Here is an 11813-nt window from a genome sequence, read left to right as displayed (position 1 = left end):
TAGGCTCTACAACAAACTTTAATACTCTGGAATTACACACTGCCACCCACAGAGCTGCTTACAGGTACCTTTGGAGAGAGGTTTAAAGCAAGAGAGTTGCTATAAATCCTTTTTGTTGTGCTAGCTTGACAATCCCTCTTCCCCCAAATATATTTGCCCTCTATTTCCTTAGAAAAGGGATTTACACATAACACAGGAGTTAGGAATCCAGATGTGTGCAAGAGGTAATGTACCTGTGATTATTCTTCAGCAGGGGTTTCACCACGTCCTCAAAGAAAAAAAAGCCAGTACAGGGCAGTAAGGTCTGCTTTCTGCATTTGACAGGACATACACCGTCCCCTCCACCTCACAAATCGGTGGTAAAAATGCCAATCTTGTTTTCAGTGCCCACACCAAAAATCTGGAGAGTTGATCTGGTGGAAAGAGTCAGTGAAGTAAACAGGTTTCCTTCCAGTAGCCATAGAAGAGTGCAAAAGAATCCAGCGTTCATGACCAATTTATCATTTTTCCCCAAATCCTCTGCCCCATACCTACAAGTTCCCAAATTCCGCAGTCAGATCCGCGCCTGTGCCTTGAGGCAGAAGGGGACAGGCGTTATTCCAAATTGCAGAGAAATAGCAAAGCCCAGGAGATGCTGACAAGCTCTTCCATGTCTCGTAGGTGCAGGATGGAGCCAAGTGTTTGCTGAGCGCTGCACAGTGTATTCCTCAAAGGTTTAGAAAAATGATCAGAAAGATGCCACGACACACGCTGCCATTACTTTTGTTGCAATACTTACAGAGCTGCAGTTTATAAGTTCAGCCAGGTGACGATGAGGGGGATGCCGAGGATGGAAACGTTGGGAACGTGGGTCCAGGCAAAGCTTTGGGCCATGCTGGGGCTGCAGAGGTCAAACAAGCTGCCTTGAAATTTGATTTTCCGAGACTCCCTTCTCAGCATCTCCCAGGCGGCTGCTGCTTCCTTCGGGCACTCCCAGAGCGCTGTCAGGGCACACGTGTGAAATTCATCCCAGTACCTGCAGCCAGGGGAGACACCGCACCATCAGTCCCTTTGCACAGCACCAAGATGCCAGGCAGAGCCTTGCTGCTCAGAGCCCGCCCTTCGAGCGGCAACAAACTCTGTTTTGTGCAAGTTGCCCAGACTATCCATCCCCTCCATCGTCTCCCAGAGCGCCTTGGCTAAAACTCCAAATCTCAAAACACACTGAAATTATTTCATTTTTTTTTTTTCTTTCTTTCTCTGGAAGTCAATAAAATCCATTATTTTCCATCAACAAATGTTTCCCTTCAGCACCAGGCACCCTGAGTATCTAAAACAGGCTGCAAACAAAGGCCCAGCGCGTTTCATTCATAGCTTTCTCCAAGCTGAGTCAAGGGCGAAACACGAGCACAAAGCAAGGACAACAGCTCCTGCACACCGTTGCAGCTTTATAACTAAGGTATGGGCAGGGGCAGGAGGAGTTATTCACTGTGTTCTCATTAGACACGTCTCCATTTATCTGCTGGGTATTACCCTGCACAAGTAGAAGCCATTCAGTGGAAAGAGGCTCTTGGGGAGCACCAGGGAAAAACAACAAGACAGGGAATGATAACCTGCAGTCCTGCGGGAATAAACAGGGAGCTGCACGCTGAAGACCCCCTTGGCTGCCTCCCCTGGGGACGGCAACTTGGATTTTTTTTTTTTTTCAGATCCAGAGCTACAACCAGGCAGGGAAAAACCTTGGCAGAAACAGGGCTGAAAACCACAGCCCCCGAGAAGACCCTCCCAGGAGGGGCACAGTGGACACCACCCCACCGGTCCAGCATGCTGGGGCCAGCACCACATGGGATGACCCCACACTGCATCTATCCAGAGCAGTATCCAGCCTGCCAAGGCTTTATCCCCTCCCTGAGCTCCTTCCTTACCTCTGCTGAAGAGGTGCAGTGGCTCTGAAGCTGGTTTTGAGCCGCTTCCGACGAGTTCCCTGCCCACCGGTGTGAAGCTGAGCAGGGAGGGGTGGGCTCCAGCTGTCCGGGTACCAGGGCAGCAGGTACCAGGCTGGGCTGTGTCCCCACACCCAGTGTAGGGAGGACAAGAATGGGCATCCCTGCCTGATTTTTTTTGGCTGCTGAGTATCTGAGGATAGTGGGACATTAGTCTCCATATCAGACTCCCCAAAGGCTGCTGTAGGTGCTGCGATGGGGAGGGCACCCACAGCCTGGCAGGTTGCTGCATGCACACTAGTCCTGACACAGCTGAATTCACAGGCAAGGTCTCTGTTTTGTAGGTACAAACCCACAAAATAAAATAGCAGGAGCCCAAAAGTCTCAGCAAATGCCATGGGCCATCCTCTCCTCTGGAAGTGGCTCCTCTCCAAAACAAAAACTTCCCCAAGGGACGGGTAAGGCTCTATGCCACGCTTGCCACTAACCCTCCCCCATGACTTCTTTCCAAGAGTTTCTTTACCTGAAAAGAGCTTCACAAAAGCATTTTGTATTGCAGCTTCTTTGGAGCAATGCATCTCCTGGCACCCGATGCCAGGGCAAGGCAGGGACCAGCTGCAGGCAGCACCCTCCTGGGTCCCAGCTCCGGCCTCTGCCAGCCCACAGCACCTAGTGACTCGCACCCAAAGGCGCCCTCCTGCCCTCCCCTCCACCTCCGTTTTGCTGTCCCACGTTAGCTGGGGCTGGGCACCATCTCCAGGCCATAATTTACCCGCAAGCTGGGGACTGCCTAGAGGACAGGAGCAATCGCTCTGCCACCTTCCCTGTCGCGCCAGGACTCCAGGCACAGGTGTCACCCCTCGGGAAGGAGATGCAGCCCGGACGGCCGAGCAGGGACCCTGCACACAGGAAAGGGGCAGCTTGGTTTTGTCCAAGTGCCCTGTGCTGGAGACACCACCTTGTGCAGACACGTGGACCCGAGCACTCTACTTAGTTTTCCTACTGGGGCTTACGTCAGAACACCAGCTGTGAGGAAGTTCATTAAACCGAGTCACTGTGGCAGAATAAATGTCCCCAGATAATGAGAAAAGCTGGTGCCAAGCCAGGTAACCTCCTGCGCTCGCTCCTGAGCTGCAGCAGCAGCAGCAGGCAGCTCTGCCAGGTGAGAGTTAAACCCGGCCCGTGTCTTCGGGCAAAGGATGGCTGGGGGAAGGTGGAGGGGGATGACAGCTCCTGCCTGGTTCTGCTTTCAGCCGGGATGGCAATTCCCGATGTTTCACCCTTCACAGCCTCCATCTGCTCAGCCAGGCAGGCTGCTGTCGAGTGACTTGCCCAGGCCAGCTCTGGGGCAGCACCACACACGCAGAGCTGAGACGCCACGAGCCCCATGCCAGCTCCCAGCTCCGCATCCGTCCCTCATCCACGCTCCCGAAGAGGGGACCACGGCACCAGGAAAGCAGACAGCAGCAGAGAAGGCTGAGGGTTAAAGGCCAATACTTCAGAAATATTTCCTGGCAGGAAGCTGGGACATCATCAACTTTTTCCTCCAGCTGCACCAAGCCCGGCTAGCCATGCACCGGGACCAGCAGGAGAAGCTGGGATGTCCCAGCAGGTGCAGAGCTCCAGCCCTGCCGGTGCGGAAGATCCCAGGACCTGTTCTGTGATGGTTAGTGCCCCAGAGCCTGTAAAAAAACCTCAATTCACACATTTCATGTGAGTTTCGGCAAAGGAATCACTCCTCCAGCAGTCAACCACAGCACGTGCTGGGCTGCATGCCCAGTTGTTTTCTAATACCAAGAAGCCACATTTTCAAAAAAAAGTATATATTGCAGCCCAAGCCAGAGCAGTTCCCATTTCAACCCAGCCTTCAGCCATGACCCAGAGAGGCTGTTCATCCTAAGCTAGGCGGTCCTGTGGAGAAGGGGGAATAAACAGCAGGTCACAGCCAACGTCCCATCAGCATGTTTGCTGGCAGGGGAATGCGTGGACAAAATAAATAAATTTAAAAAAAAAAAAGGGGGTAGTTAGTTTTCCATTCTCCTTGAGCAAAAGAGTTTTGCTGAAGTATTTTCTACTTCTGGCAACAGCCAAAGTTAGATATTTCAGCTGGGGCAGTCGGGAGGGCTGGGGACCCTCCGCTTACCTCGGCAGCGGCACCGGCTCCTCATCCCGGCTTGCTGAGAGCCAGACCTGCCTCCACCGCCTGCCCCGTCCCGGCTGCCCCCTGCCCTGCTGTGGCCCCATCCATTGCCAGCCAGCTGCGCTGGCACCCCGGAGCAGGTCCCAGAGCCTCCACCCCATCGCTGAAGGCTATGCCTTCCCCTCCCAGCCCGTGGGGTGGTTTTCAGCAGCTTGGAAAGCCTGACCCACAGGGCACTCAGCCCTCTGCCTTGCCCTGGCAGGTTTCCACTGCCCCAAGGCACGTGGGTTTTGCCTTAGTTGCTGTCTGCATTTCCTTATAACTCCTTTTCACTCCCCACAACTCACTGCTGGGGACGCAGAGCTGCCTCCATTTACCTCCACGAATATTTTATTTCCACCTTTCACTTGCCCCCTCCACCTTGCCGCTTCTGCTCATGTGGTTTTTAAGCAGACCTTTCCCCAAACCTGCCCAACACCACCCCTCCTTACCCAACTCCTTTACTATTATTTCAGTTCTGCTGAAGTTAACGTCCCCCCAACACTGTCATCTTGGGGCACTTGCTACAAACTCATGAAAAACCAGAGGTGGGGCAAATTCAAGCCAGAAGGACGAAGGGTCTCGGCAGGGAGGGAGGCAGGGAGAAGGCTTGCTTTGGGCAGCAGGATCCCGCTGGAGGCCGGGTGCAGGCTGCTCCCTGCAGCGCTGGACCCTGGGGCAGCCCAGCCACGCGCGAGTCGCTGGCTGAAACCGGGGTGTCCAGGGGGGACTTTCTCAGGGGGCAGAGGGGGTCGGGTCCCACCAGCCCCACTCCTCCCAGCTGCAGGCGTGCAGGGGGTTGCGGGACAAGTCCTAGGGGCTGGAGCTATTGCTAAGGGCTGGGGATGCAAACTCCAGCTGGAGCTGAGCAGCAGAGGGATGGAGGGACCTCGCTGGGTCTGTCTGAAATCGGAGCAAGGTGGGGAGCACGTGTGTGTGTTCCTGGCGGGATCCAGGAGTGCAGGAGGAGAAGAGTTCAGACAGCAGCACCCGGCACAGGGGCAATGCCAAAAAGCCACACTAGCCATGCACCACAGAGAACCCCCCCAACCCTCCCTCCTCCAGGGACTGGCCCCACAGGGTGGGTTATGCAGGGGGTCCTGGCATGGGGCCATACTCACCCACAGACTCGGTGCAACCCCTGCAGCTCGATGCTGTCTGTCTCCTCGTACGTGGCCATGTTTTCCCCCAGCTTGAGGATGCAGTCCGAGAAGCCTTGGTAAATGTTGGCGCAGGCGGTGCCCGATGCCAGCAGCCCGGCAAGGTGCCCTGCCAGCCACCGAGGGGGTCCGTGTGAGTACCGAGACCTTGGGGGACAGAGCCCACCTCCCTCCTGGGGTGACCTGGGCACCCCTGGGCCGCCACAGTGCCGGTGCCACCGAGGCATGGTGAGCTCCCCCTTCCACGCAGGACACACACGAACCTCGCACCGTCCCTCACCCGTGCCCAGCCCTGCCTGTGTTTGCAGAGAGCCCAAAAGAGCCTCTCTGCCAGGGCAGGGAGCCAGGGCGGGGGCAGTCGGGGTGCCCCGCTCCCAGCCTGCCCTGGCTGCTCACCAGCACCCCCGGCCCGGGCAGAGGGCAGGGACAGGCAGGGGAGGCACGGCAGCCAGGACCCACCGGCGAGAGACACACGGCACCGGCCCAGGGAGGAGGGAGGGGACCCCGCATCACCCCCCGCCTGGACACTACAGATGCCACCGGGGAAGCGGCCCCTCCCCAGCCCGGGCACCCCAAACCCCCCCCCCCCCCACCCCGACCCCCGCCCGGCAGCCTCACCCAGGGCGAGCAGCAGCACGGCCGTGCCCCGCCGCTGCCCCATCCCGTCGCCGGCTCCGCCCGGGCTCGGGCTCCAGCCCCGCTGCTGCTGCCGGTACCGCTGCCGGTACCGCTGCCCGTACCCCCATGGCCAGCAGCGCTCCCCGCCCGCTCCCGCCCGTCTCCGCGGGGAGGGCGCCCGGCCCCGGCCGCCGCTAATGAGCGGCTTTGGCCGCGGCTAATTAAGGAGGGGGCTGGGCCGCGGCTAACGAGCGCCCTGGGGCAGCCCCGTGCCCGCACCCCGCACCCCCGGCCCCATCGCGCCCCCCGGCTCCCTGGATCCTGCACCCCTGGACCTCACAGCACTGCATCCCCTCGGGACTCTCTGCCAGCACCCACGGCTCCCCACACCCTGCACCCCTTTCCCAGCACCCTCTCCCAAAAGCCCCCCACACCCTCCCCCCCACAGGCTGCGCTGCCCACTCCACATGTCACCCCGAGTGGGGAACCGGGGCCGGTGCCCACTGCCGGCAGCAGGAATCCAGGCAGGGCAAGGACTGCATTGCTTCGGGCTTAGTCTCTCTCCGTGCACCCACACTCTGCCCTTCTTGCTCTCAGGGCTCTCCCCCAGTCCCAGCATCACTCCCGGGATCCTGCAATGCTCCGGGGCTGGGAATGTGCCAGCTGGTGCCACCTCCGTAAGTGGGACCTCCCCTGTACCCCCTGTCCCCAGGGCAGCCGTGCCAGCACCCCAGCCGCCTCCAGCCCCGGGAACCCAGAGCAAGTGGAAACCACAATTCTGCAAACGCTGCGTGTGCCCAAAGCAAATGCAAGGTTAAAAGACAGAGAGCTTGGGTCTTGAAAACATAAATAAATCTCTTTATTTACAGAAAAACAACTCAATATAACATCCTACAAAACTTGCTCTGGGAAACTCCTCTCCTGCGCCGCCAAGCCCCACATCTCCGTCAGCCCTGGAAGAAAAGCAAGCCGCACGGCTGTTTGGCTAATGAGCAGCGCCTCGCCGAGCAGAGCTGGGGCTTCCCGAGCCGGCTCAGTGACAGCAGCTGCTTTGGGTTGGGATTTGTCCTGATGGGCATTAGATTTGCCACAGCCCTGGGACACGCTGGGGAGAGCAGGATGCTGCTGCTGGCGCTAAGCCGAAAGGGACAGAGGAGGCACTGGCTCGGGCTCTGGGTAGGACCCAGCTGCTTCTGGCGAGTATCCCTCCAGCACGAGCCTGGGGTGCTCGGGGCTCCCACAGGGATGTGTCCCCCCGGGCAGGGATGCTCGATTTCAGCAGCGGATGAGCAGCCCAGAAGGGCTTCTCCCAGCCTGTGGCTGTGCAGGGGTGGGTGGAGAGGGCAAGACAAGCTCCCGGCCCCCCAAGCTCCCCAGAGCGGGGTCCCCACCCCACACCTTCCCCACAGTGTGTGCTCCAGCCTGCCCAGGCAGCAGGGGGGTGCCCACCTCTGTGGAGCAGGGCTGTACCAGCCGGCAGCACAAGCATCCTCTTTCTCTGGGCCTTCATGATGCCACCCAGATGGCAGCACCGAGACGAGGACCGAGGCGCTGGGAGCAGCCGAGAAGGGATGGGTCGTGCATCTGAGGCACCGGGAGCAGGGGAGAAGGGCTGCGTCGGAGCAGGGGAGAAGGGCTGCACTGTGCTCGTTGCTGGGCACTGGCAGTTGCAGCTGGAACACGGGCCGTGACATCACACCTCTGTGACACGGGAGCTCCAGTGCCGGCTGCGCAGCGGGAGATGGGGACGACGCCTTAAGGGGTTGCAGCTTCATGGGGAACATTGGGGAATTTTTATGTTACCCCTCGAGATGAATTAAACACACTTTTGTGCTTAAATATAAAATAAAATGAATGAACACTGCGTTGCGCAGAGTCCTGCCGCCCTCAGCGGTTTTTCAAGGAGCCTGCAGACATGCATCACGAGCAGATCCCTTATATCCACTTGCCCCAGCACCCATCCCTGAGCAGTTGCATGGGGCACCTCAGCCCGGCTGTGGGTCCATCCCCCAGCCCAGCTCTGCTGCCCAAATGCGGCCCCTGAGCGCTGTTTCTGCTCTCATCCCCAAGGGAAACCCCACTCCCTTGCAGGGAGTCCTGCTGGCTCTGGCATCTCTGCTGCCAGCCAGCTCAACCCCTTCTGCAGGGGCTTTCTTTACCCCTCATTACCCCTCTCCACATTCCCCACGGTGGCCTCGAGCTGTCACAGTGAGATGGGGAAGGGAGCCAGCCCAGCCTGGCCCTACTCCGCTTCCCCCGTGGATGGGCACCAGCCTGGCCCGGAGGTGCCACCACATCCCCACAGCATCTGCAACCCCCAAAGGCCGCAGGGACAAGCCAGCCCCGAGGGCGCTTCCCCTCAATGCTATATGTGCCTAACGCTCTCCTGCTGTGGGGAATGATGCCGCCGGCCCAGGATCCCTGCCAGCATCGCAGCCACTGAGCACCTGATGTTCCCCATCCCCTGTAACTCTCTGCTCGGTGCTCTCCTAGATGCTGCTGCTCTCGGGGCTGGATGGGTGAAGCAGTGTTGGTGTGACCTGCCCACAGCCCATGCAATGCCCCAGGACATGTGGCTGCCCGATGGCAGCAAGAGCAGACCTTGTGCAAGACGGCTCAGCGTGCTCAGCCTGCCCCCAAAGAAGCGGGAGCTGACGGAGGAGAAAGCCCTCCCAGCCGAGGGCAGCCCCGGGCAGCCGGGCTCTGGCAGCGCCATGCCAGCCGCCCTCCACCAGCCCTGCCTGCCTGGGAGGCAGCAGGCAGCTGCCCGGGTGCTGCCCAGAGCTGCCTGGCTCTCGCCCAGCTGGGCAAAGCCAGCAGCTCCTGTGGGGATCCTGCAGCCACAGGCGAGATCCACTCTGCCAGGGCGTGCGAGGGATGCTGACAGCACGGCAGGCACTGCCGATGGGGCAGCACTGGGTTGTGGGCAGCCTCCCGGCACCGCAGCTGCCTGTGAAAGGGGCTGGGGCACCTCTGACCCCGAGGGCTCCCCCCAAAACTGTCACGGAGCCAGGAGCTGCCTGCACACCATGGCCTGGACATCACTCAGCAGGCAGCACACAGGCAGGCAGGCCAGAGGGCTGGGGACAGGGGTGGCCCTGCCAGGGCACTAGTCTCCAGCCAGCCCTATTGCACCAGCAGGGGCTGAGCCTGGGGGGGGGACAGAGCCGGGGGGGGACTCCCCCTGGCCGCACCACTGCCTGCAGCCTCTATTACGCAGGCGCAGCTGTATTACGAACTGCCTGTCCCCAGCTTGGCAGTGGGTACGAACGAGCTGGGCAGGGAGAGGGCCAGCTTGCAGGATGCTGGGGCTGCCCCAGCCACGCTGCCAGTGCCCTGCTCAGCAGCCAGGCATCCCCCCCCAGCCCCTCGGAGCCCCCCAGCCCCTCACCTCTGCCTTCAGCCGGCACTGCCCCTTTGCAGCCACCTCCCAGGGCTGCTTCCCCGCATGGGAAGGGTGAGGAGAAGTCACCTGCCAACACAAGGGACGTCCCCACGATGCCCACACCCGTCGCTACCCACCTTTCTGCCTCCATCATGCTGTCTCCCACTGGACCGTCCTACGCATTGGTCTATTCCCGGCCGCTCTGCCCCGCGGTCACGTACTGGCAGCGCCGAGCCCCGTCCCATGCCGGCGGGCTCTGGTCCCTGCTGCCACCGACGGCGAGCACAGCCTTCGTGCTGCCCCACTTCCAGCGGGGCTCCCTGACGGCACTGCCCAGGAGCCGGCAGAAGAGGGTGGAGGAGCTGCAGGCGGAGGATTTCCTGGGGTGCACAGCAAGTGCGGAGCTGCACCTCAGCCCCTGTCTGGTGCAGGGCATCTGGAGGAGCCCGTGCACTGGCTTCGCCTGCCTGCAGGTCTACCTCGGGGACCAGGACAGGCAGGTGCGTAAGGTACCATCCTGCAGAGAAACGGGAACACTAGGGCAGCCGAGGACCCCCTGCCCAAACACGCAGGGTATGTGGCAGTCACCAACACAAGCAACCATCCTTTGCACTCCTGCAGCTCTTGTTACCCAAATCAACTCCATGGGCTCTGCAAATGTTATTGCAGAGTGGGACCGGCCAGCCCTGAGCGGCTCCTGGCCTCCTGATGGCTGGATCGGTACCATCTCCCAAGGCCAGGCTGCCCTGTCCCTGCAGCGGAAGGGGTCAGTGGCCAGGGAGGGCCGGAGTGGGCGAACACCAGCTCTGCCACTGATGTGCTGCATGGCCTCGGTCACCTCTCTTGATGCGGGAGGATAAAAAGGAGCTGTGGGGCCTGGTGAGGCTGGTGGGTTTACTGGGGGCAAACACACCACGGCTGAGCACGGCTGCCAGCATGGCTGGGAAGGAGCCAGCCCGTCCAAACTGCGGGGCAAGCAGGCAAGAATGGGTGGCGGGGGGGCTGCCCCCACCCCAGCCTGATGCAGGACCCCTCCTCGCTCTGCTCAGGTGTCTGCCGAGGTGCTCCAGGAATACCCCTTCTTCGCCCAGGGCCAGGGCTGGGTGTCCTGCTGCCCGCACACGACCTCCCAGCTCTACCAGCTCCCATGCCAGCAGCTGGCTGTTGGGGACATCTGCGTGGTGTGGAGCCCAGGACGCGGGGACATGACACCCCCGGGGCTTGGCAGGAGCCTCCCCAAGCACCGCACAGGGATCGCTAGCACTGGGACGGGGCTCCCCTCCCTCAGGGAAGGGCATGGCCAAGGAGCCGGCTGGCTCCTGGGATGGAGCGGTGCTGGGAACCCCGGCCAGGCAGCACCTCGGCGCAGCCCGGCTCCTCTCGCCTCGCCTCTCCTCCCCAGCCCTGCGGAGATGCTCATTTCTCAGCAGCCACATTCCTTTGAGGGTGTTTATGGCTTTTCTGTCTCCCCGCTGTCCCAGGCTAAAATCGCCCCTTTTAAGGGAGCCGGAGGACCATGGGTTGCTGGAGCCTTGCCTGCTGCGGGCTGCAGGCTGCTCCCTTGCAATGTATCGCCTCATTTACTGGGAAAGCAGCCTTGCCTTGTTTTTCTCTTGACTCCACAATTTACTGATCGAGTCAAGCTGCGGCTCACTCCCAGCCCCGTCCACGCACGCCTCCTAGAGAGTAAGATCTATTTTCACTAGCAAGTGATTCACCTGCCTGGCACTGGTTCACCTTTCCCTTAGCAGCCGACTCCTCCCCAGCTCCATCCTCCCCCTGCAGCTCCCTGACTCACCTCCCAAACCTCTAATAGACGGGAGAAACTGGAGCAGGAAGGGCAGGAGGAACAAGTCACGTTACATTTTCTCCTGATGACGGGTGCACTTTGATGCTGGCTCCCCTGGGGACTTCTGGCAGGAGCTGAGCTCTGTGTCCGGGAGAGGAGAAGCGGCGTCATTCCTACCTGGGCTTGTGACCCGGATCTCCAGGGGACACCTCCCAAGGACCTGGGCATTTGCGGTTAGGGTGAGGGCTGTTGACACAAGACGGTGCCGTCAGCCTGCGCTGGCGGCACAAGGGAGGTAGGAGGTAGGGATGCTGTGGTGGCCGAGGCAGACCCTGCAGGTATCTGGGAAGGCTTATTCTTAGGGCTCCCTACCAGAAGTGGAGACTCTCCACCGACTTCAGCATCACCTCTGTCCCCTCTCACCTTTTGGCCAGGGGCAGGCACACTTGGCCATGAGCAAAAAATGATTATGTGGAGCTGGCTTGCCTGCGTTGGTTTAATTGGAATAAAATGTGTGCCCCGCTGAGCGGCACGGCTTGTGCTGAAAAGCCGGGATGAGTCAGGCTCCGTGCCGATGATATCACTGCTTTTCCAACCCCCTCCCAGCAAGGCAGGATGGAGGGGCCGCAGCAGCGGGGGACCTGGGTGCGTGTCACTCTGCACGGGCAGCACCCACATGCGCCGTCCCCGCAGCAGGGACTCGGGCTGCAGTGAGCCCTAGGGAACTTGGGGTGCTCTGGGGGACTCATGGACAGAAACA

General features: G+C 60.4%; 1 protein-coding gene across 1 annotated transcript; it reads right to left on the bottom strand.

Annotated features, from left to right (window-relative positions):
* Positions 1-5922, bottom strand: LOC127023346 (neuritin-like). Its single transcript, XM_050907427.1, has 4 exons — positions 5880-5922; positions 5223-5370; positions 779-1015; positions 1-706 (listed from the first exon to the last, which is right to left on the bottom strand). The coding sequence occupies exons 1-3, from the start codon at positions 5920-5922 to the stop codon at positions 790-792; spliced, it is 417 nt and encodes a 138-aa protein (XP_050763384.1). The 3' UTR covers positions 1-706; positions 779-789.
* Between the last annotated feature and the right edge of the window lie 5891 nt (positions 5923-11813).

The sequence above is a fragment of the Gymnogyps californianus genome, chromosome 17 (genome assembly GCF_018139145.2).
Source record: "Gymnogyps californianus isolate 813 chromosome 17, ASM1813914v2, whole genome shotgun sequence".
Lineage (NCBI taxonomy): Eukaryota > Metazoa > Chordata > Aves > Accipitriformes > Cathartidae > Gymnogyps > Gymnogyps californianus.
Note: the sequence above shows the minus strand (reverse complement) of the source record. Positions and strands in the feature narration are given on the sequence as shown.